Raw genomic sequence first — 27,242 nt, forward strand, 5'->3', positions numbered from 1 at the left:
TTGGAAAATGTTCGGGACCTAAAAAGTGTCATGTGAAATCGAGAGGACTGGATTCGGTTATAAAGTGTCCTGAATGTAACCTACAATGTATTGTGGATTATGAAACTGTGAGGACGATTGACGAATAGGCGATTTTACCGATTTCGATGTTAATATAATACTGCAGGGTGAAATATTCGTTGATTCTCTTCATTCCCGAGCACCATTGGGTCTACCTGCTAGTAAGGTTTCTTCTATTATATAAATCTTACCTGTCTGTTTAAATGTATGTATGTATGTTTGTATGTTTGCCTAAAACTTTCGACAGAAGAGATGGATTGTCATGAGATTGGTATCGTTTTAAAGGTCGACCTTTCGGACAACAAATATTGAAAATAATTGGCTAAAAAACATTACTTCTTTCACCCTAAAACGGGCACTTTTTTACAAAGAAAGGGTCGCTTTTTTCGCCGATATTTTCGAAAGTCATCCCCTCTTTTCGATTGACTAGCATTAATTAAACATTCGCCACTTAGGACTTCGCGATGGACGCAACGATAAAGGCGTCACTTTTTTTGTTCATGTTCTTTTTCTTCGTCGCAGTACAGGTTCGAGCCTGGTTGCCTACTACCACTTTTTTCTTTTTTTTTTTGCTCAACATACACCCTCAAACACCCTGGCAACGCCAGGTACCCAGATTAACTACATATATGAAATACAGCGTTTACATAAAAATAAGAATAAGTCAATTTTCAAATTAAAGATTTTATTTTTCTAATTTTTTACACTTTTAAAAATTTGTCCATTTTGTTTCTAAAAATAATTTTAGAGATTTTTCGTTTCCAATTGAAATGACACTCATTACCAGTTGGTGTTGGAACGACTCTTCAAGTAGTTAGAGATCTTGGGGTGAGATGCGACGCGATTCCTCATAGCCATGATCTTGGGATAATTATTGAACATGGATTGGTTTTCCATCATGGGGTTCTCCAGGCAACAGTAGCACATCATATCACACCACATCAACTGAAATAAAATTTAAACAAAGAATGAAAATTAATATACTAAAAGAAAGGGTACTACTTTACATATCGCCCCCTTAATATGTACAGTATATAAAAATCTAAGTTTTAGAAAGTTTCTAGTAATGGTAAAAAATAGCGGTAATTGGACTTTACAGAAAAATAATTCCAGGCGTACTGCCTTCCCCACTTGATCGTGTCTATTCTCATATTCTGTTTGGGCTAGTTTGCTGCATTTGCTTATTATGTGGTTTATTGTTTTGTCGTTTTGTCCACGGAGTCTGCATTTGCTGTTTTCTTGTGTCTTGTCGGATTTTGCTTTGGTGCGGTTGGTTGGTGAAATAGTTGACAAACAGATAACAATCCGATGACTTCTAAGAACGAATTTCTAAATTTTGACCCCTTTGCAGCCTTGTGCCATACATCCAATTAAGAGCCTACGGATTAAAAACTCGTGGAGTATATAGGTTGAGAAGTGTCCTCACACACTTCTTTCACGTTTATTGTGTGAAGGTCATCAAATCGGGATGCCAAAGGGAAGCAAAATGGACAATATCGACATTTCTTACTTCTCGTTCTTTATTTTTTAATATTCCTAGCAAGAAAATATTGAAAATCTCATTAAATAGAAATTATTCCAATAGAAAAATGCGAACATGAAAAGTAATATGGTCAAGCATGCAAAAATAAAGGACTAGTTGTTAAAACTGGAAAAGAAAAGGACAACATATTATAGTAAAACTATACTAAATTTATATCTTAAAATATTCCAGTCTTAAGAATTGATTATATAATGTTAAATTGAATTTTAAAAACTTCTCATTGCTGCAATATTTTAAGTTATAAATTTATTATTTTTTATTAGAATATCTTGCGATTTTCTATTCCAGTTTTAACAAGAAGTCCTTTATTTTCCATGCATAAGCTTGACCATATTACTTTTCATGCTCGCATTTTTCAATTATAATCCATGATTTTTCCAGATTGCAGCAAATTCACATGTTCTTTGTTTAATTTCAGTCTTATTTTTTGCCCCCATAAACATAACAGACACACATATGTTATAATAATGTACAGCACTCGTCTGCTTCCAATAAAATCCCCCCCCCAATTATCGCCCTTTTTTTCATTATCTGTGTTCTTCTTGCTACTTCTCTTTTCGTGCTGAATTGGTAACAACAGTAGTCGCTGAAGCGGCAGGGTTGTTATGGAAACCAGCCATAAAAAACGTCGCTCACCTACTTACAAATTTTGAGCACCATTACTTTTGTTTTACTGAACAAAAATTAAATTTCCTTTTTACAATATAGCTGAGAAGGTGATCTATAAACTGTAATAATTATTTGAAATTTGGTCGAACAATGAGTGAGCAGTGAAGATTTAAAGTAGTTCTAAATGACTAAAACTGCCACTTAACAATATATTCAAACACTATCGTGTTTGAATGATAAACAGCAATAATTAATTAGTTGTTACGTTTAATTTATATATTTGCATTTAAATTTATAAACCGTCCAGAAATCGTTACTAATCAAATATTAGAGCTATTAAATCCTTCATCAGAAGACGATCTGGAATGGATATTTTAAACACTTTCTCGACACAAGCCGACATTATAGCATTCGAATTGAATACGAAAAGAAGCTGCTGCAGAACCCCGGGATACATTTAAAGAATTAGTAACAGAATACAGTACAGTATATAATACGCATGCATATAATCAAATAAAATTATAAATATCACTGTAAGGCGGGGAAAATACTGTAAACAATGGCCGGAAAAAAACATTGTATTCCACATCATAACTGAAAAAAACTTATGCTAGGGTCACCGTATCTCTGGGCTCCACGGTATCCTTAGTGATTTTTTTAGGTAGTGTTCTTTATTATAGATAGTTTGTATGTGTGAGTATATGTGTGAATCATTAAACTTATATAATTGCATACCTGGTCGCCCATGAAGAAGCTCTTTCCACCATTCTGCATCTCCAAAGTTCTCTCCAAGAAGGGAAGGACGCGTTGGACGGTATTCATGTATCTCCATTGCAAGTAATTCTATAACAAAAAAAAGCAACCATAATATTCATTCACATATGAATCGAATAGTATATCTATATATAATATTTTTTGGAACATTGAAAGTGTGGAGGTCAGAAAACGTGTTCATTCGTCTATGCAGTTCATTTCTGTAACATTGAAAGTTTTTGTGTTAGGAAAAGTGTTTTGTTTTATTAAAAATACTAGCAGAGCGCCCGGCCTTGCCCGGTAGTAGAATGTACAGTAGTTAAATATCATATTTTAATTGACGCAGATGACGATACAATTCTTTGTCGATTATTATATTTAACCTAATATATAGTAGTGAGATCAAAAATAATACATGGTGTACCATCAACTAGAATCGAAACCAAAACATACAACTCTCTACCCTCAAGCTTTAAACCTTTGAGCTACGACTATATATATATATATACGTTTTATTTCTTATTACCGTATCTTTCTGTTAAGTTACATTGTTGTTTCAGCTACGCGGCCGTTTTTTGTGCGTCTGTAGCTTCCTCAGACTTTTACAAAAATGTTCGCTATTTTGGGATGAAAAAGAGAAAGAGTGAATGAGGTCGGGGGGTAGGTTTATTAATTACCATCTCCACTAAAAAAACTATATATATATATATATATATATATATATATATATATATATATATATATATATATATATATACAATACTATACTTATTAAATATCAAAGACACTAGTGCTTCATCATTTCGGGAATCATCAGTCCAGGGCGTCACGATTACTTCCAGTCGATAGATTCGAACCCGGCGACACAAGCTTCATTAGCAAGGACCTAATCCTTTCGACTACCGTTAACCACGAGAAATTCTGTTAAATTTTAACATTTATTTTTTACGTTTTTTTTTTTTAACATCTGTTACGGTGATCTAATGTGTGTGTGTATATATATATATATATATATATATATATATATGCATATATATATATTCCGAAATCTTTACACTCCTAATTCCACTGCTCGTCTTCACGAATAGCTCACCTATTTCTCGGGTTTAACTCACATCCAGATATTTTTTATATATGCAAAATGAACTTTGGTGTTACTTTAGTTTTTGGTCTGATGAGTTGAGTCTCACTTAACTGAGATTCTACCAAAACATGTATATACATATGTAACCAATAATATTTGTATAATAAACATACTATATATATATATTAAAATATTGTTAATTCACTGCCCGCATAGTAGCAGCTGTATAGCGCAACGGTTAGAAGCTTCGACTGTCGTTTGACCGATCGGGTTTGATCCTGTCTTGAGGTATTGTTTGTCTAGCCACACTGATGAGCTGTGAAACAGCGAAACAGTACGGTATGTGGATGACACTCTCTCTCTCTCTCTCTCTCTCTCTCTCTATATATATATATATATATATATATATATATATATATATATATATATGTATATATATATATATATATATATATATTTTTTTTTTTTAGTGTTGGGACGATTGTCGGAATCGGAATCGGGATTCGGAAACATCTGAAATTTTGGTGGTATCCCTATCAGTATCGGAATCGGAACAATGTGTTCCTATTTTCCGATGCCAAAAACGACTCCTTTATGTATTTATTTATTTATTTTTATTTTGTTTGAAACAAAATCTTCCACTGCTGGTAGTTATAATAAAAGAAAAAAAATATTTATTAATTTAACCAGTAAAGCTAAAAACTATAAATCACCTCCACAAGTTTTTTACGTCTCGAGAAAATATATGCATATGTTTTTACTGTAATCCTGACAAAATAACACTTTTATAGTTAAATATTTAGAGATTTATAAAGAATCGGAATCGGTAATTGTATCGGAATTGGGAATCCAGTACATGATCTGTAATCGTATCGGAATCGGAAAAAAATATTGGAATCGTCCCATCACTAATATTTATATAAATTCACTCGTCATCCCCCCCCCCCCGATCGTCGGAAACAATATGTAAGAATGTAGGAAACCCGAAAAAAACTAATAGGGAATTAATTAAAATGACTGTTTAAAAAAATATGCAAATTAGCTAAATCTTTTGCCGATGAATGCAATCCAAGGGGTCATATATAACAAAGTCGTATTTTCTTTTTAAATAAATAGGGGAAAAAAACGTTTTTAATATGAATATCAATTTATAGGAGTATAGATAGATATTCTGTGTAAGTGTCTATTTTTTTAAATTTTATTTAATACTTGGTGTTAATTTTCCTGAGTTTTAATTAACTGTACATTAACCAAATTTGAAAAACAACTCATCTAGCTACAATCACTATCAACAATCTCTCCTCGCTGTCCCCAAACGCACATTTTATTAACAAAGCTTCTTTTCGAGAACGGGCAGCAGAACCCAGTTCTATGATCTGCTTTCAAACTGACTATTTATGGTCGTCTTCAAGTTCAATGTAAACAAGTTCTTATTTAGCTATCCTGTTAATAATAAAATAATATCCTGTTCCCACCATTACAATAACTATACTGTTATCTTAGTGATCATTTTATATCCATTTACTCTTATCCTCGAGTTGCTTGAGAGCATTGATAATTAATAGAATAAATTGTTTACTTACGTCAGCATTACAGTCGTTCATTCCGCCCTTTCTTTCAGTTGGACTCATGGGTGGGGAGTTGGTTCCAGTTTGTCCACACTAAAAAAGAAAAAAAAAACAGATATATAATAAAATAAAATACGCATCAAGTGTGCTTGAAAGCCAAATCACAACGTAATATTATGAAAATAAACAAATATTTTACTTGTTAAAAAATTATAACATAAATATATTTCGGAGCTATACTCCATCCTCAGTATGTTTTTTTCTTTTCTTCTTTCTTTCCGTGTTGTAAATTTGGAGAAACAAAAGTCTGTTTGTAAAGATCCGCGCGTTGTATCTCAGCGATTGTATTTTGAACTGTTGGAAGAGTGCGTAGGCAACGCGGGTATAATGTCAAGGGTGTGAGTTCCATTTAGAAAGGTTGATTTAATTTTAATTTTAATAAAATAAAATATGCATTAAGTGTGCTTGAAATCCAAATCACAAAGGAAAAAAAACAAATATTCTTTCTTGTATTCTGTTTGCACTAGTTTACTGCATTCACCTTACTGTTTCGTCTCTTTTTCAACAGAGTCTACGTTTACTGCATTCACTCATCACCTCCGATTTGTGTCAGTATCATTTGCCTACATATACAAAATGTAATATTTTACAACTTTACAAGTGTTCTGCTCTGTTGTATTCTGTTTGTTCTAGTTTGCTGTAGTTTGTAATTTAATGTTTCGGCTCTTTTTAAACAGAGTCTACATTTTCTGCATTCACGCATCATCTCGCTGCTAAAACGTCCTATGCCTTCTGATAACTCCATTTTCTGCTGTTCATGTCTGGTAATAAACAGTTTTCTATGTCTTATTTTATTTAAATAGTTTGATTTAAAATTCTGGTCGTGTTTATCGTTGTTTCCCGTTCAGTTTTGCTTTTAAAATACAAATCACATTTGTTTAAAAATTCCTCATTTTAACGACCGAGTTTTTTTTTTTTTTTTTTTTCAATTTTATCCCTAAACAATGCAGTAACAATTAGGGGGCTACTATCGGCGACATAAGTTGCAGGGATATTATAAAGGGAGATGAGTAGCAAGGTGCCTGTTCACATTACATTTGAACATCTGCATATGATTACAGTTGGGAAAGCAGAATCCCGGGAGGGAGTTCTCAAGTCTAGCCGTTCTTTCTTACACCTAGCGATCTCTACTGTGAAGACGTGGGCTTTAGCTGCTTGTTGGGTTTGTCGGGGATATTCACATCGAGGGGGTACAAGTGTTTGCAGTTCGTCAGAGCATTCACCATTAAAGTACTTGTAGAACAGGTAGAAGGATGCAACACCTCGTCGATGGGGCAGAGGCTGAAGCTTAGATGACAGTTCAAGACCTACCAGGTTGGCGACTCTCTTTTGAACCTTGTTTAGGAGTGAGAGACAAGTAGCAGATGCACCAGCCCAAATGTGACAACATTACTCCATACATGAGCGAATGGTAGCCTTATAGAGGTACAGGATACTTTCAGGCGTATGTAGCTTTCTAGCATGGTAGAGAGAGCCCACATTCTTCGCAGCAGCCTTGGCAATGCTCTCAATGTATCTATTCCAGTTCTTGTTCCCTGTAAACGTTAGACCTTGGAGTTTAAAGAAAGTACTTTAGAGTAATGTGTTTTGGCCATTGCTATTGGTGGTAGTGAACGTTTCTTGTAATTATTGAAGGAAACAAGCTTAGTTTTGGCAGCATTGAATGTGACCATCCATTTTTCTCCCTATTCAACTGCAAATTGGAGATCATCCTCTTGTGTTTCTACCATTTCCTTAGATATGTGTTTATTTGTTTTCGCCTCGTGCCTTTTATAGAGAGTGGTGTCATCAGCAAATATACCCATACTGACGATATGCTGACGAAAAAAAACAAACACATAATTAACTCACCCTGAAGCGTCCGTTCTTTTCGTGGAAGTACCTCATGTAATCGTGCATGATTTCATAGAAGCAATCAGCGATGTAGTCACACCTCATCATTTCAATGTTAGTCTTGGGGTAGAAATCTGCAACACAAAAAATATTGTTTTTGTACATCTATTAAGTGTGTTAAATAAATTTCCGGACTTTTCTATACAGGCATAAAAAATTGTCACATAGTCTTGCAAATTCAGTATATTATAGCTACACATTTTATTAGATGAATGACCAATTTTTATGATCTTAGGTTCAAATAAGCAGCCACAACAGGAATTGGAATACACCCTACTAAAGCTTAATTGTCACAACTGGATAATTTCAAAAACGTTATATGGATGTGATGACACTTTAGTAAAACGATATGCAAAAAAATTATTTTTTAAAACTTGGAAAAACGCCAAAGAAACATATGGATGGCTTCAGACTTATTTTGGACCATGTTGCATGAACCAAGTATCATTTTTTGAGTGGCATAAGAGACTCAAGGAAGGCAAAGAATCTGTGAAGAATGATGAACCGTGTGGGAGGAGTAAGGAAGTCAGAATGGAGTTGATTAGCCAAATAAAGAATTTTATTGATAAGGACTGCTGTATGTCTATAGAGACAATAAGTACATATTTTAGTGTCAGTGAGGGAATGGTACACACAATTATACACGAGGAAGTAAAGATGTACAAAATTTGCACAAATACAATGTGAAGCCAAATTCTCTACTACTTTCCAGATGTCAACAAATCTTGTGGGGTTTTTTTCAGAGAAGAAATTTTTTTTGAAATTTTATTATATCCCTTGCCGGTGCAGCGTAAAAGATTCCCCTGCAAAATTCTTTTTTATCTATGAGAACGAAAGACTAATTTTAGGATTGGATTTTTTCGATTTTCGATACTTATCTTACGATTTTTTTGTATAACACATGCCTAAGAATACTGACAGACATATAAATTACATTTTTTACATAAGCATCACCAGTTATCAAGGCCCGGAGACCACTCGAGGATGAGGGTTAAGAGTGTACAATAGTCAATGGGACAATATAGTAATCGTTAGTAATGGACATTCGGTAAATTTGTTAACTTAAGTGGAACGGCTCATCAAGAATTTGTGTACGTTGGACTTGATACAATCAGATTGTAGTCAGCTGGAAAGCAGGAAAACGGAAGACAATTCCACAGGTGTGCAGTTCTAAGAATGAAGCTTTGTTCATGGAATCTACGTTTAGGTTTAGGAACAGATAAAGAGTGGGGGGAATTATTGATAGTGTTTACAGCTAGACGAGTGTTTCTTGTGAAAGTTTGGTGAAGTGGGACCATAGATTCAAGCTCAGTCGAGCACTTGCCATGAAAATAACAATAAAGTAGAGATAAACTCGCAACATCTCTTCTCTGAAATAGAGGTTGCAGGGAAGTACGAGGGTACGAAGTCTATTTTGAACTCTATCAGGGCAGGACAAGTCCTTTCTAGCAACTTCTGCCCAGATGTGGTACTCCATCCTTGGACGTACCTGGCTCTTAAAATTTGCAAATAATACGCTCTGCCGTTTTTGAAACTATAAAAAAGCAACTCACACACACACACACACACACACACAAAGTTTATATGATAGTAGTTATTTACTATAATTTTTTTATTCTATATTTTAGCTTAAATTTAATTTTATATATATATATATATATATATATATGTAGTAGAGATTTAGAAGGCTGTCACAATGCGAGGAGTGAAATATAGTCGCTGTTGGTAAGAGAAGACGAAAACAAGTGGCGATTTACAAATCAATAAGTACATACATATACTTTATATATACATATATTTATTCAGTTGTATTAGTAAAATGTCTTACTTGTTATGTCTGCGACAAACTCCATTATTAATTTCGGAAAAATTCCCTTTTCAAATGGTTAGCGTAACAGATCGATTCAAAGCATGCTATATATATATATATATATATATATATATATATATATATATATATATATATATATGTGTGTGTGTGTGTGTGTGTGTGTGTGTGTGTGTGTGTGTGTTTGATTTAGCTCGGAACACTACGTTAGTTATATATACAGAGTGTCTCAAAAAATGTACTCACACTTTAACCCTTGCTAACATGCTATCTTTTTTGTGGTGCAGGTGTGAGGAATGAACAGGGCATCAACTTAGCTTGGAAGAGAGGAAGTTTATCCTGAAATGTTATCGGAAGACAGAATACGCCATTGAAGTGCAAAGACGATTCAGAAGGGAATTCGCAAGACCACCACCAACGCGCCGGACCATTGCTCGTATCAAAGAGAAATTTGAAGCAGATGGAACCGTCCAGAACGTCAACAAGAAACGTTCTGGACGATCTCGGACATCCACGAGCCCTGGAAAAGAAGAGCAGGTGCAGGAAACACTGTTTCGATCACCACAGAAATCACTTCGACAAACTGCTTGGGAAACCCACATCTCAAAAGATAGCGTGCATCGCATCATGATGGGTCTGCGCTGAAAATGCTACATTCCAACACTAATTCATGCTCTCAACGAAAACAATCCTGACCGGAGAGTCGAATTCTGTGAATGGTACCTGGCAAAATGTGCAGAAGATTCAGGAGTTCCACACAAAATTGTGTGGAGCGATGAGGCAACCTTTAAATTAAATGGCACCATTAATATCCATAAGTTGCACGTACTGGGGTCCTATAACTCATCATGTAACACTTGAACACCATGTAAACTCACAAGGAGTAACAGTGTGGTGTCGGATATCCGCACTGGACATAGGGCCAATTTTATTAACGGAACTAAGGTGAGAGATACCTTAACTGACTTCAGGAGTTTGTTGGTCCACAAATTTCTGAGATGCTTCGTGATGACAGCGAGATTTACTTTCAGCAAGATGGAGTACCTCCCCACTACCATCGCGATGTACGAGCTCACCTCGATGCAGCTTTTCCAGACACATGGATTGGACGAAGGGGTTCCATTGAATACCCTGCACGTTCCCCGAACCTCACGGGCATGGACTTCTTTTTGTGGGGATATCTCAAAGAGAAAGTTTATCACACCAAACCAAGAACAATTGATGCATTAAAAATGGAAATTGAAAGACAATTTGGCAATATTCCTAATGACCTGTTTCGTGACGTTTGCGAATCCCTTGGTGCACGTTATCAGTGTTGTCTGGACAATAATGGTCATCAATTCTAACATTTGCGAACATGATTCTTTAATCACATTTATCTTTTGTATTCGAAGCTATTCCATTTCACTGTATGTTCATAAATAAAGGATTTCTCGTCATTCGAAGTGTGAGTACATTTTTTGAGACACCCTGTATATACTCTTATTCTTATTTTACTCAAAACTGTATTTGGATTAACTAATAACTAGCGCTATGACAACAGCATATTTTTCATTGTATTTTGCACATAGAAGCTACACTTTATGATCTAAAAATCGCATCTCCTCACATCTGAGTCGCTTTGCTCTGATAACATCCCTGCTATACTAATAAATAGTGGCCCTGCTGAGATAGTCACTTGTTCTCTCCAAACTCTCTAAAATGTCTTTCTGGATTTTGATTTTTTCATGTGGGTATTCAAAACTTCTGGTGAAATAATCTCAGAGCAATTATTATCCTTTCTCTTCCGCTACAATATTTAAGTCGTTAATAAATCAATCATAACTGCTGGAATTTTTTCTGAGTATCAGTATTGGTTTAAGCAAATCCTTTCTATTATGGATATCCAACTAGTCATCTTTGAATGCTGGACAAATCAGGAAGTATCTAGGTCAGTAACACCTGATATGTCCACATTATTATTTCTTCACATTAAAAAACGACCCTGGTGTCTAACTCTGTCCCGTGGGGAGGCATTGTAAATAGGAACACCTGATATGTCCAAAATATTGGACAAAATCAGGGATGAATATTCCTGATGAACGTAATGTCATCAGATCTTTCTTAGAAAAATGAAAATTCTTGCTTGTCTTAGATCTCCGTACATCCATCACACATGACATTAATACGCTAATGTCCGATTACGTGATCCCTTGACCTTTCTTATGTCTGACTAGCAGGGAAACACGACGTTGTCCAGCATTGAATGAGGATCAACAAATACTTCACCATTCTATTCTTTTATTGTCATAGAAATCGGTGAAATCGTCAATTTTTTAATCAAATCGATTTATTGCTTGGTCTCTCCGTAGTGTACCTGGGAGGAAGCTTCACATGTATCAACGCAGTGACTTGGTCTATAATAAATTGTTGTCAACATTGCACTGTAGAGAATCTGCTGTTGACTTTATAAACTTATCTGTAAAAATCGCTTCACTTTTAGTTAAAAATGCAAAATCAAATATTATGGCATTATTGTTCTCTAAACAGAAACATTAATTTCGAACGCGGCCCTGTGTTATCAAAGACTCAACTGTTGATTTTATAAAATTATTTACAACTAATCACTTGGGTTAAAATTAAAAGTACAAAACTCGAGTATCGTAGTTCAATTGTGCTCTAAAAAGAAACATTCATTTTGAACGAGCCCTTGTTTTATATAAGAATCTACGGTTTATTGAATATGCTGTGCTTTCCTGCTTGTACGGTGATAAAACCTTTCTAACACACTTGTTAAGTTGTATAAAGGTGTTAACTTTTCGTCAAAATTGAAGTTCCTTCTTCAATTAGATTATGTTATGTTATTTTATTTATTTCGAAACAAAAGCTACACAAAAACACTGCCAGACAAATGTGATTTTTTTAAATCGGTCCAGCTGTTTCCGAGTTTATAGAGAACGAGTTCACATACATATAATAATCGAGATATTCATAAACAACCTTTCTGATAATATTGTGGGTATTTTTGTTGTTGATACTACGTTCTATACCAGATATATGGGAAACGAATATCCACATATCTAATGTCGTGAACTTTAGAAACTCGTTTTCAATGTTAACATACGACGATACTAACACACAGCTTATTTCCTTATACACTTACAAGAAACATTCCTAACAATCCATTCATATAGCTCACAAACTCTTATTGGATCTGTTTTAGGATTGCATGTTTTTATCATGTTAAGAAATTGGGTGTTTATTTTCAAAATGAAATCTACTCTACGACAGCATTATCTATAAGAATTACTTAATTTAAAATATATAATACTTACTGAATTCACGGGCCAAGTACCTGGCGATGGCCATTGTCTCAGGCATCTTGTCGCTACCGTCCATCTCCAAGACAGGCACGACCATGCAGGGCATATCTGAAAAATATAATAGTTTAAGAGATTGTATTAAATAAAATATTATTATATGCTTAAACATTTTCACTCGATATCATAATGGGTTTTAGATTCTGCGTTAAACTTACTACGATAAAAATATACAGGATGAAGGATAAATTTGTCGCCATAAAGAAAACAGCACCAGAGTTTTATTTTTAAAGTTTTATGGAAAATAAATCAATACAAGTAACTTTATTATGTAGTAGAGCTGAAAGCTATTCAATGTAGCCACCTTCAGCCTAAATCACCGCCTTGACATAGACCTGAACATGTGAGCACACAATCGCAAGCGTGAGCTAGGTGTATACTCAGCGGATAACGGCGATCAGGCTGACTTTGATGTTGAGGGAGGTCACATTGCTTATGTTCTCGATGTATTCCCAAGCGAAGTAATCCAGGGGGTTAAGATCGGGGAGGGAGGATATCCAGTGAGAGAAGGGTATAAAGTCGTAGCACTCCTTATGTAGCCAAGTCTGGGTCACTTTAGACTTGTGTGACGGCTCTGAGTCCTGCAGCCAAACCCATTGTCTGCCAGCAGCCACATGATTGCACAAGGGATCACCACACCCTTCAGCACATCTAGGTACACTTTGATGTTGACTTTACCCTTCGAAGATGTAAGGTGGCATGACGTGGTCTTCCCTTGAAACCACGCCAAAGACCATAACTGTAGCCGGAAACTTTGTTGAGCGTTACCTTCGATCATTTTGAAGGTGCTGCCAATAGCCTTGTTGTCATAACTTGAGTTGTACAGCTGTAGATCTCCCATCTCGCTCGTTGAACATTGTGTCACTTGATAGACATGATAGAAGGTTCCGATCGCTCTTGAGATTTGTACACAATTGGCCAACTAGTAGACGGTTTGCAACAAAAAAACAAAATGTTTTTATCAAACGGAAATGGAATCATGTGGTATTTTCTAGCACGACAAATTTATTGCTCCACCCTGTATGTACAAATAATGAAGTCAACATAAATAGAGATGAGTATCGCAGACTAGTAAAAAATACATATGTGAAGAAACTAAAGTAGATTGTAATTTTTAAGTGCTATTAAATATATCTAAATTCTTAGATGTCACCTAAAAGTTGGATAAAATTTGTACGTTTTAAAAAGATAAGACCAACAGTGTATGCTAGATAGTGTAAGCTATAATATTTGTAAAATTGTGTTAAATGCTGATCTGGACCACGTAACGTGATTGTTTATGGGACTTCTGCTATCCTCTTAGCTAGTGAGATTTTGGAATTAGGAAAGAGTACAGAGCGAGCAGGTCGGTTGGTGTAATGAAATTTGTTTATTTCATCCATGCGAAGTCGGCTTCTAATCTCTAGTTTCATTTGGCTAAAACTTTATTAAGTGAACATTAGCGTCCAAGTAGTTTTCCATCGACGGACAAAGATTAGTCTAGACTCATAAAAAAAGCCAACAGCGATTAAAATCACAACACGAATGCGTATATGATTTCATATCCGTACGGTATATGAAAATATAAATACGTACGCATTCTGACGACTCAGGCGCCGAGTTGATGTCGCATCAGCATTTAAGGCTGGAGCGTGAATGATATATATATATATATATATATATATATATATATATATATATATATAATATATCATTCACGCATGTTTGTTTGTTTGTTTACGAACACGCGATTTGATCACTATAAAACTGGTGGCGGGTGTCTATTTACATAGACATTCCGACGAGTTATTTACGGGCGTCGTTTCCATGGTCGAGTGGGAGAACTGCCGACTGTCAACACGACTCTTCTAGGTTCAATCCTTGGTTTGGGAGATGTGCTAGTCTAGCGGCACTGATGAGTTGTGATACAACGAAACAGGACTGTATGTCGATAACTACAAATATATATGTATATATATATATATATGCATCAAGTTCGACGGAAAAAATCGAGGAAAAGTAGACATTAATAAAAGAAAGAGGAGAAAGGAAAGACGAAACATAAAAACCATGTGTAAAGCAAAAAATGATAACGCATATCCCTAGTTATATGCTTGGTTAAAGTACGTATACAAAGGCACTCACTAAATTATCAACGTTAATAACATCGTCCTAATGTGATACTATGAAGGTGACCCATGAGTGACCAAGTGCTGAGGGGGGAACAATAGATAGGAAGTGTAATACAAATGTACAATGAAATAGGAAGTAGCAAACAATGAATCTGTAGGTATTTTTAGTTCGGACTTTTAGATTTGACAATGACAATAGAAGCCTACAGATTTGACAATAATAACACAAACCTGCAGACTACAAGGGAAGCGACTTCAGATACCGACACTAAGAAGACAGTTAGTTGACAACTAGATGCCGTTCGCGGCGGATGGGAGCTGATAACGAAAACGGTTGGACAGTTTTCAGAGCTGACTGCGAACAGAGATAGAAACGAATTGCGATTAACAGACGAACGTAACATCGATTGAACGGGGAAAATACACAGACAAACACTCCCAAGTCCAACCGTCAAATATATGTAAAACATTGGCGTTGTTTTTTTTTTTCTTTCTTGTTCCACGACTTATTTTATTTCCACTATGTGGCCCGCGTGCGTTCCGTCAGCAGCTGCCAGTGTAAACCAAAAGACGAGGACACGCCCAACGAGAACGATGAAGAGATAGAAGGAGTAATCCAGGGCATACACAATGATGGGATCGGCGGCTTGTCGAAGGGAATCCTACCTGGTGTCACACTAAAATTTAGTGCTAACATTGATATTAGATATAAGAAACAGGATACAAAAGAAATATACATAATACTTGGTTTACGCCGTTATATGTTTAATACTAAACTATATAGAAATATCTGAATCTTATCGTCATTAAATGCGTATATTGACGGCTCACGTGCCAAGTTAATGTTGCGTTAGCAATTAAGTCGTGAGCTGGATGAAATATGAATATGCACATCAAGATTGAAGAAAAGGGGAAGAAAAAAGAATAGGAAAAAACGTGGAGAATTGGGCTTGTTGCTCTTAGAGAGAATTACTGCCACACAAGTGCGGATTGTAAGAAAAAACAAGGGAGTGAAAGGAGGAGCGAACCTATTTTTCAAGCTCCTCCCCCTACATTCCGAACACGATTGCTATCTGACCCGACAAAAGAAAAAAGGAGCGAACATTGTGTCGTATTGAAAAAAGAGAAAGCAGGACGAATTTGAAGATACGGTAGCAAGCATGCACGTTTCTTCCTTTTCCCTTTTCAAAAGCGAGCCGGCCTACCTGTTGGTCTTAGTGAGAATTACTGCTTCACAACGAGCTGAGTGTAGAAAAGAGAAAGAAGTAAACGACTTGTATATGAAACCAGACGAAATAATTTTTTCTGACCCTTAAAACATATTTCTGTTAAGTTTTGTTCTTCTTTGCGAGTCTCGATGTTTATAATAATAATAAAATTTGGCAGGAAGACGTGTGGTGCCTTGAGATTGAAAAAAGAAATATTGTTTAAAATAAAGGAATAAACATTTGAATAGGGAAATAATATTTTTAAAAGTTGGAGAAGCACGGTACACCTACTTAGGAATTGTGAAATTCGATAAAATAATCTGAAATGAAGGAAATAATAGGAAAACTAAAAGAGAAGACTAACGTTGGTTCTTAGGCCAAGATAAAATGGGAGAAACAAAATATCCTCAGTAAATACATGGGCAATAGATTTCGATATGGGGCGGATAATAATTAATGGAAAGAAAATGAGCTGAAAATATGAACAGGAAGACAGAGAAAACGATAGCAGTGAACAAGAGAAAACCTAGAGATGAGGATAGTCAATATATGACTTGCAGATAGGGACAGAAGCCTTAATACGTGGCCCGCACAGGCAAGCGCACAGAACAGATTATGTGAGGTATCATATTGATAAAATGGCTGAAAGTCCCTTTTATCGACTATGTGAACAAAAAGGTGAGAATGTACAACACCTCGTCAGTAGTTGTGAGAATAAGCTCATAGGGAATACAAGAGGCGACATGACAATATTGCGAGAAAGTTCCGTTGGGATATATATGCAAAAAAGGGTTAGAATGCAATGAATATTATAAGAATGGGCGGTAAAGGGTGTTAATGTGAGATTATTGTTGGATGTGAATATCCAATGTGATCATGTGATGAAGCAGGAAGACCAGATTTAGATGTAAATCCAATGAAACTCGCGTGAATATTAAGGAGTGCTCAGTGCAGGGTAGAGCTGATATATAGTTTGTATGATATAAACATTATTGAGCACATATGTGCATTCAGTTTTTTTTTGTCTGATTAAGTGCTATCCTTGAATTAAGATTCCACTGAAACATTTATGTAATCAATAATATCTGTATAATAAAACAACTATGTATATATATATATATATATATCTATATATATATATCACAGAACGTTTGAAACGCGTTAAAACTATTTCAATAATTTAGAAACATAATTGCAATGATCTATATAAATATATATATTACAATGATCTCTCTCTCTGTCTCTCTCTCTCTATATATATATATAATGTATATATATATATATATATATATATATATATATATATATATATATAATGTACTATATATATATATATATATATATATATATATATATAATGGGTTGAGAAATTCCAACGAGAGAACGATGTATATTTAAATGAAGAAAAGGCACAACAATTGGTATGTATTGTTTAACATTATTTTATAATGTAATATATATTTATACATACATATATATATATATATATATATATATATATATATATATATATATATATATATATATACATTTGCCCTGACAACTCGCAACAGTGAAATCTTTGCAGTGGCACGAAGGGAGATGGAGAAGATAATGTTATGCCTTCATCTACAGGACAGAGTCACAAATATCTGGATCCGCCAACAAACAAGAGTCATTGGCACCAATACTGCCATCTAAACATCCAAACAGATGGGTAGGGCACGTATCCAGACAAGATGACAACAGATGGTACAGCAGGACAAAGTAATGGACCTCTCGTGAGCATAAATGCCAATGGGAAAACCAAGGACGATATGGAGGGATGACCTGATACGATCCAGACGGCAGTTCATAGCTCGGGACAGATATAGATGGCTACAGTTAAGGGAGGGGTTCTTCATTAAGTTATAAAACCCTTATTGATTGATTAATATATATGTATGTACAAGCCTGGATGCTCGGCGTTGCCCTGATGCGTGGCGGTGTGATTTGAGCAAAAAAAAAAAAGTGGTCGTTGCCAGGTAGGCTCGAACCCGTTCCGAGAAAGAGGAAAAGAAAGTGAAAAAAAAAAACCTTGACGTTTTTACACTTGTAACCATCGCCAAACGGAAGTGACGAATGTTTAAATTAAGGCTAGTCAATCGGAAAGAGGGGATGACTTTCTAAAATATCGGTGAAAAAGCGACCCCTCCCTGTAGAAAATGCCCAGTTGAGTGTGAAGGAATTATCTTTTTAGCTAATTGTTCGATATTTGTCGTTCGAAGGGTCGAGCTTCAAAAGGATATCAATGTCGTTAAAATTCGTCGCCTCTGTGGAAAGTTTTAAGCAGACATAAAAACAAACGTACATACATACATTTAAACAGACAGCTGAGATTTATATTATAGATGTATGTATGTGTGCATGAATGTATGTATGTATGTATATAAATATATACACATATATACACATATATATACACATATAAATATATATGTGTGTATATATATATTATATATATGTGTATATATGTGTATATATGTGTATATATATGTGTGTATATGTATATGTGTGTATATATGTATATGTATGTGTGTATATATATGTGTGTGTATATATATATGTGTGTATATGTATTATATATATATATGTGTGTATATATATTATGTATATGTGTGTATATATATGTATATATATGTGTGTATATATATGTGTATATGTATATATGTGTGTACATGTATGTATATGTGTATGTATATATGTGTATATGTGTATGTGTATGTATATGTGTATATATATGTGTATATGTCAGGTCATGTCATATGCTACTGGTACCATGTATACAGTAGTCAATGGGATAATATTGTAGTAATCGTTAATAATAGAAAATTGGAAAATTGGATTACTCATGGTCCGGTCACCAGCGACTAAACTGGTTCCCCCACCAGACTTGTTTGGTGAGGAGGGCGGCTAGTCTCCCTGAAGGATTAAAAATAAGACCTTCCAAAGGGCGAATGAACTCTTTTTCTGGGTCAACAGCCAACTAGCACCGTGTATATTTGTGTGTGTGTATGTGTGTATTGGGGTAGAGAGGGCTCCCGTAAGCCGTGGTGAAGGCAACCTTTCTAGGAGAAGCAAATCTCTGATTTAAAAAAAACCATAAAGCGGAAGACCAGTACCCGCATTAAGCTGGTCTGCATTTTTATTTGTTGCTGGATATCTTGCTCTTGTTTGTTGCTGGATCTCAACATTTTGAATCGAGAGAGAGACTTAGCTGTCGTACAAAGCTAAGACTCTTTAACATCATATTTGTATAGATACTCCCTCAGACATTTGGGCTCATGGATTTTAAATGTCTGAGGGAGTGGCACTCGTCTGACAAGACGTTGCAATCATCATCATGTATGTATGTATGTATAAAAATAAATGTCTATGTATGCAGAAGTACTACTCACCCTTCCTGTATTTGTCCCATTCGTTGAACTCGAATCGCTTGTCTGTATATTTGACGCCGGCAGCACCGAACATCATACGAAGAATCTCGGCACGTCCGCGGCCATTGAAGTAGTACAAGGTGTAGTTAGGCATGCTGGAGTTGTAACTTGGTTCTTAGTTCCGTGTGGCACACAAAGAATATGTCAGACTGTGACGAATGTATCGCGGTTGCAACTGAAGCTCTTTGGTCCGAAATCTCAGTATTTATGGCCTTTGCTCAAATACTCAATCATGCTAGATGAACACGTCATAATGAGGTTTGGCCACTTTTCAAGGACGATTTCGGAAATTGCTGGATAATTTGACGGCATGTGCAAGCATTAATTGTCTTTCACTGCCGGGCACCTGCACATAATTGCTGTTTCTCTGCTTATGCTGTGGCCTCTCAGTGCAGTTTCTACTCTGGGTGCTGTAAGAGTCATATTCACTCGAATTAATTTTAAACTTGAATGGTATGAAGTGGATACCGCCGTGGGTTAGAGTTTGTGTTGAGTCTCTGTTAGTCTTTTACTTATGCGGGTTGGTAATCTGCAGGTGAACCCTATTGTAAGGTAAGAGGAAGGCCAATGGGGATTTCAAATTAAAAACAGAGTCAATGATGTTGCACCATTAATTAGAATGTAATTTAATATATTTAAGAGAAAAAGAAGAAAATGCAACGAGAAAGGAAATAAGAAAAAAAATACGAAGTTGAAACGCGAAAAAAAAAATGAAAAGGGGGAAATTAAAAACGATAGAGAAAAGGAAGACAACAAAAGAAAACGGAGAGAAAAATAAAAGAAAGTGTTTAAAAGTGGAGAAAGAAAGGGATAAAGAGTAAAAGGAGATAAAAAAAGAAGACAAAGACGGTAAGGATAGATGAAAGATAAAAAAAGAAGAAAGAAAGAAGAGGAACGAAAAAGAAAGAAATCGTAGAAAAAGTTGAGGAAAAGAAAAGACAAACAAATAGAAAGAAATAAGGAACAGAAGAAGAGCAGAAGAAGCAGACGAGGACAAAAAGAATAAATAGCCAAGCAAAAAAAAATGGGAAAAGAGGAAGCGAATGAAGCAAGGACAAAAAAGAAGATGAAGAAAAAAAGGCGAATCAAACGAAAAAAAAATAGATAACGGAAGAAGAGAAGAGGAAACAAAAAGAAAAAGAGAAAAAGAAAAGCAATCAGATGAAAAAGAGAACAGAGAAAAAACAGAAGAAAAAAACTTCTCTCTTTGCATCATCAGCGCTCCGATCTCCGTCTGCCATCAATTGAAATCGATGGCTCTCGTCTTGGGGAGGCTTCATGTTTTGACAAGCTTCTGGGCTTGACCTTTACTCCTGATCTGGTGAAACACGTGCATCAAATCTGTTGCCAAGGTTGCTGGAAAAATAGTGGGATCCTTCTACCGCTCCAATAGATATCTCACTCCTGAGGCAATTCTGTCCTATATAAAAGCTAAGTAGGTCCAAGGATGGATTAATACTGCCACATCTGGGCAGGAGCTGCTAGAAACAGCTTATCCTGCCTTGACAGAGTTCAAAATAGACTTCGTAGCTTTGTGGGGGATGCCCTTTTTCTCTTCCCTTCGACCCCTTTCTCACAGAAGAGAAGTTGTCAGCCTGTAATTGTTTTATCTTTATTTCCATAGCAAGTGCTCGTCTGAATTCCAACCTCTGGTCCCACCTCGCCAATCTTTGATTAAAAATACCTGTCTAGCTAAAACCACTGGCAATAATTTTCCCCACTCTTTATCTGTGCCTAAATCAAAACGTAAATTCCATGAACAAAGCTTATTTCTTAGAACTGAACGCCTATGGAACTCTTTTCCATTTGCCTGCTTCTCAGCTGACTACAACTTGATTGTCTTCAAGTCCAAATTAAACAAATTATCGATGAAGCGCTCCCTTTAGTAATCCAATTTTCCAATTTTCTATTATTAACGATTACTACAATATTATCCCATTGACTACTGTATAATCTATAACCGTTATTCTCGAGTGGCCTCCGGGCCTTGATAAGTGGTGACTCCTATTTAAAAAGGGGGGGAATAATAAGGAAAAGGAAAGGTAGACTACAATAGAATAAAACGGAAGAGGGAAAGGAGGAGTAAATTAATTAAAAGAAAAAAATAGATAAAGACGTGAACGTTTAATCCCCGTACGTCAGTTTCAATTTTTTTATTGTTTTTATTCCATTGGCACCCCAACAAGGAACAGCGCTACTTTGAAATAGGGGGCTACTATCAGGAATATGAATTGCAGAAATACTATATATGGAGTTGAGCAGCGGATGTCTGTTCACATAACACTTGAACTTCTGCATGTCAGTATTGTTGGGAAAACAAGACCCCCAGAAGGGAGTTCCAAAGTCTAACAGTTCTGGGGAAGAAACTATTGGAGTAGAAGGTCTTCCAATATCTAAGAATCTCTACTCTGTAGGGGTGGGATTTTGCTGCTTGTCGGTTTTATCGATGGTATTTACGTTGAAGTGGTATAAGGGCTTGCAGTTCGTCGGGGAATTTACCATTAAAATACTTGTAAAACAGGCAAAGGGATGCGACATTTCGTCGACGGGACAGAGGCTGAAGCTTAGATGAGACCCTATCATGTTGGCGACTCTCTTTTAAACCCTGCCCTGGAGCGAGGTACTGGTAGCAGATGAACCAGCCTAAATGTGACAACAGTACTCGATATATGAGCGAATGGTGACCTTGTAGAGATATAGGATACTTTCAGACGTAAGTAGCTTTCTTGCACGATGGAAAGAGCTAAACTTCTTCGTTGTAGCCGTGGCAATGATCTCGATGTATCTGTTGCAATTCATGTGAACATTAAACCGAGGAGTTGGAAAGAAATACTTTCAAGTAATGCATCTTTTGTCATAGCTATTAGTGGTTGAGAAGGTTTCTTGTTATTATTGAAGGAAACAAGCTTAGTCTTAGCATCATTGAATGTAACCATCTACTTCCATCCCCAATCCACTACTACATTCCACTCAAGTAGCGTTGCCATTCCCTTAGATATATGTCCATTCGTTTTCCCCTCGTGCCTTTTATAGAGTGTGCTGTCATCAGCAAATATACCCATCTCAGAGACAATTTTATCTAGGGGATCATTTATGAATATTAGGAATAATACCCCCAATAATACACCTAATAATGCCCCCCGAATAATGCAGAGTGCCACTTTCATGTACAGGGCAATTATTTGGGGCATAAGTTGTAGGGATACCATGTACGGTATTGAGCAGCAGGATAACTATTTACATTACACTTGAACTTCTGCATCTCAGTACAATCAGGGAAGCAGGAACCCAGAATTCAAAGTCTTTCAGCCCAACGTAAGAAACTAAAAGCGTAGGAGAGTTTCTGGCGTCTGGAGATCGTTGCCGAGTAGGAATGGGATGTTGCAGCTTATCGGTTCTGTCGGAGCTATATATGTAGAGGAGGTATAAGTCCTCGAAGTTCGTCGGGGCACTTACCATTAAAGTTTTGGCAATTATTAAGTAACCCCAGATTTCTAGCACTCTCCTCCTCTATCGATGCCCTTTGTAAAGGAATTTGTGTTATCACAACAGCTGGTTATCATTGATTTCTCGCTGGCGGAAACCATTGGTCTTCACTGGGATTTGTGTGAGAATAAGCCCTTCCCACGTTCTGGTCCTTTTTGCACTCAGCTAGCAAAGGTCTGCTTAGTACTTTCCCCTATCTGTCTTTCCCTCTTCCTTTGCCCTCCTTATTTGATGTGATGCCTGTTCATGGCGACACCCTAGAAAAGTGGTTTGCAGTATCTTACAATTATACAATTTCAGTTTTCATGCTTCCATGCTCTGATGACGTCTGTTTCTAGCATGCTCAAGTATATGTAGGGATCATGTTCACCTAGTGCTCTCATTTCTGTTTAATTAGGTAGTACTATACCTTCAGTTTCTTCCAGTTTTCCTAATCTCGCGATCATCAGTGTGCAATTTTCCATACCGAATCTCATATGAATATCCTGACTAAATATCCTGGTCGTATTTATTAGTGTGACTAGTTCTGTCTTTGTTGCAATAAGTTTCAGGCCATCCATGTACATTAAGTGGTTCATTCTTTTTTCTGTGTTAGTGAACTTGTATCTGGCTTGGCATTTTCTTAGTATGTTGTTTAGAGGCTTCATGGCTATAATAGACAGTAAAGATGATAGAGAATCGCCTTGGAAGATTCCTCTTTGTTGATTACAGTTATGTATTGTCCATCAGCTGTCAGTTCAAGTCTCCGCGTTCCAATTGTATTTTCTAACAGATTGATTATATTACTTGGTATTATATTGTATTTTCTAACAGATTATTGATTATATTACTTGGTATTATACAGGGTGACCGAAAAGTCCCAGGACACTATACATGTATTTTTAATAAAACACAGTATTTTTTAATGAACAGATACAGATTACTTCTTGATGGCGCGGGCTTTCCAAATCTTTCTGTGAAAGCACTTCGAACATCTTCCATAGTCATGCTATTCCTGATGCGGTCGTGAACCCAAACAGCAGCAATTAAGCGCTCCTCAACAGTAAATACACTGATGTCAGTCATAACCTGAAAAAATAAATGAAATAAATTGTTTTAACAACATTAGAATATTAAAATCAATCATATTTAACAGCATTAAAATATTAAAAATAGAGTGTCCTGGGACTTTTCGGCCACCCTGTATTGTATTTTCTAACAGATTATTGATTATATTACTTGGTATTATATTGTATATTCTAACAGATTTATTTACTACTTGGTGCATTCTCATGCATTCTATTATCCATGCTAATGGTATTCAATCATATTCTTTCTTATAGTCTATCCATGCCATGGCTAAATATGTTTATCTACTTTTTTACCTCTTTCAGAATCCTTTGTTCTATGTATAATGCGTCATGTGTTCCTCTTTTTCTTTTTTTTGGCATCCTTTCTGTTCTTCTGGAAGTAGTCTTCGGTTATAAAGGGATTAATAAATTTGTTCCCTCAAATTTGTTGTACCGTAAATATTTTTGACATTTTAAGGTAAATAGGTTATCGGTAGTAGTTACTGGGGATGATCCCTTTTTCCGCGTCTTTTTGTACCAGTGTGGTGCTTTATCTGCCCATCCATTCCGATACATGTGCTTTTTTTTTTTTTTTACACAGTGATCACCACTTATCAAGGCCCGGAAGCCACTCAGGGATAAGGGTTATTGCAAGTACATTACGTTAGTGAGGAGATTTGATGAAGTGTTTACTTAAGGGGGCGGTTCATTAGGAATTTGTTAACATTAGACTTGAAGACATCCAAGTTGTAGTCCGGAGGGAAGCAGGCAGACGGAACAGAGTTCCACAGGCGTGCAGTTCTAAGAAAGAAGCTTTGTTCAGGAAATCCGCGTTTTGATTTAGGCACAGATATAGAGTGGGGGAAATTTTTCACAGTGGATTCAGCTAGACGGGTGTTTTTCGTGAAAGATTGGCGAGGGGGGACCAGGGATTGGAGTTCAGACGAGCACCTGCCATGAAAATAACGATAAAACAAGGATAGGCTCGCAACGTCTCTTCTGTGGGAGAGGGGTTGCAGGGTAGAGAAAAGGGCATCCCCCACTAAGCCACGAAGTCTATATATATATATATATACATTGGCTAATGCATTTTCTCAGTTGCTGAACTAGCCTTTCATTAAACCAATCGGCATGTACTCCATCATGACTTTGTGCTCTTCAGTTGGCCACTTTTCGTAAGGTTGTCTTGAGAGCTTCCTTGCTAATTTCATTCTCTATTCCTTCTTCGATTTGCTGTGACTCTTCTTTCATTTCTCTCAGCCATTCTCCTATTCTATTATGTTCCTTTTTTTATCCATATATGGCTCCAGTAGTTTTTCGTTTCTGTCGGGTGCGATTGCTCTGTTTTTGTTTTTCCTCCATTTACATTTTTGTGGCACTATATTTTAGTGCGGCGGTTGTGCCGATTGTTAACACCCCCAGCATGGCCAGGAGGTGATTTGGCCGTAAGCGAATTGATACACATTAATAAGCAACCAAAATGCAATACCAAAATTCCTTTTCTCTTCTCGATCTCTTTTTGTCTGGACAACCTTGAAGTGAACACGTAAATGAGAGGAGAGGAGTACCCCTTCCTTCAGCATTTGTTAAGGTTAGCTAGTTTAAATTGTGAAAGTTAATTATCATTTGTAAATTGTTTTTGTAAAAATATAATATTTCAAACTCCTTGGCCTAACGTTCACAGGAAACATGAGTTGGAACAATTACATTGAAGGCATTGCCAGGGCCGCTGCAAGCAAGGTAGGCTCTCTCTACCGTGCTAGAAAACTACTAACACCCGAAAGTATCCTGTACCTCTACAAAGCCACCATTCGCCCATGTATGGAGTATTGCTGCCACATCTGGGCTGGTGCATCTGCTACTAGTCTCTCGCTCCTTGACAAGGTTCAAAAGAGAGTCGCAAACCTGATAGGCCCTGAACTGGCATCTAAGCTTCAGCCTCTGTCACATCGACGAAATGTTGCATCCCTCTGCCTTTTCTACAAGTATTTTAGTGGTGAATGCTCTGACGAACTGCAATCACTTCTGCCCCCACGACGCGAGCACCCTCGACAAACCCGATAGGCTACTAGATCCCACCCCCACACTGTAGAGGTCCCTAGATGTAAAAGATCTTTTTACTCCAATAGTTTCTTCCCCAGAACCGCAAGTCTCTGGAATTCCATTCCAGGTCCCTGCTTCCCCAACAGTACTGACGTGCAGAAGTTCAAGTGTAACGTGAACCGACACCTTGCTGCCCAAATCCCTACATAGTACCCCAGTAGTTGTTGCCCCTGATAGTAGCCCCCTACACCAAAGTGGCAATTTGCCTTGTTTGGGGTGAAAATGTAATAAAAAATTTTTTAAAAAATTGTAATATATTCTTGTAAAAAAAAAATGTTAATTATATTTCCCATATATGACGATTGTGTCGTGCGCCGTTATTTGTGTCCGTCTTGAATGTCTACATTGATAAACGAAGCGGGCCTGGAGAGGAAGAGTTCAACTATGTCGAATCCTCAAGGAAAAGACGTCTTCTGGAAGAAGAACGAGAGAGCTAGACTTAACATCTCAGGTGTGCTTTTCTCTTCGTCTGACAAAAGACGTTTAATCAACAACTCTTCCTACGTGGACCGTTTTCAAGACATTTAGTGTAAACTGTGGGTCGATCACAAGCAAATGACCCGCAAATGACCAGCCTATAGGTGTACATTTTGATAGAGTTGAATTTAATTATTTTAAAATGTCTTGTTTTGCTTACACGGTTCAGATTTGTATCAGTACCGTCGTAATCATGCTAATTTACGTGTAAAAGTCTATATATCCAATAATTATTTACATTTCAATTCGTATATATATATATATATATATATATATATATATATATATATATATATATATATGTAAGCCTGTGGAGTCCTAGAGTTGATGAAACGCGGAATATTCAGTGTAGTATAATCGCCATATACATTTTATAACTTACTAACTAGCTCTACCTACGTATTGAGCACTTTTGAAGTAAATACTTAAAGTTAACGCATAAATCTATACTTTCGTATATTCATTTTATGTGAGTAAATTAAGTATATATATATATATATATATATATATATATATATATATATATAAGAGAAAGAAAATTAAAACTGTAAGTTGAACTTTACAATCAACATTCATTGTTCGACTGAATACTCAAA

The 27,242-nt window shown here is 36.2% G+C and overlaps 1 protein-coding gene across 1 annotated transcript; it reads right to left on the bottom strand.

Annotated features, from left to right (window-relative positions):
* Nucleotides 1-734: 734 nt before the first annotated feature.
* Nucleotides 735-19,723, bottom strand: LOC145265697 (S-crystallin SL20-1-like). The gene is made up of 6 exons (XM_080121755.1): nucleotides 19,493-19,723; nucleotides 12,713-12,808; nucleotides 7,529-7,644; nucleotides 5,633-5,710; nucleotides 2,948-3,055; nucleotides 735-1,005 (listed from the first exon to the last, which is right to left on the bottom strand). Exons 1-6 carry the CDS (start codon nucleotides 19,623-19,625, stop codon nucleotides 841-843), a joined length of 696 nt encoding a protein of 231 aa, XP_079977881.1. The 5' UTR covers nucleotides 19,626-19,723; the 3' UTR covers nucleotides 735-840.
* Between the last annotated feature and the right edge of the window lie 7,519 nt (nucleotides 19,724-27,242).

Source organism: Euprymna scolopes, chromosome 40 (assembly GCF_053919585.1).
Source record: "Euprymna scolopes isolate OS-2025 chromosome 40, ASM5391958v1, whole genome shotgun sequence".
Lineage (NCBI taxonomy): Eukaryota > Metazoa > Mollusca > Cephalopoda > Sepiida > Sepiolidae > Euprymna > Euprymna scolopes.

Excerpts from the sequence above, each read along its gene's own strand:
- LOC145265697 (XM_080121755.1), bottom strand. The coding sequence starts at position 19,625 with ATGCCTAACTACACCTTGTACTACTTCAATGGCCGCGGACGTGCCGAG. Across the intron at positions 5,711-7,528 it reads AAAAGAACGGACGCTTCAGG|TGTGGACAAACTGGAACCAA; the intron begins GTGAGTTAATTA and ends TTTCTTTTTTAG. Across the intron at positions 3,056-5,632 it reads TGAACGACTGTAATGCTGAC|AATTACTTGCAATGGAGATA; the intron begins GTAAGTAAACAA and ends TTTTTGTTATAG.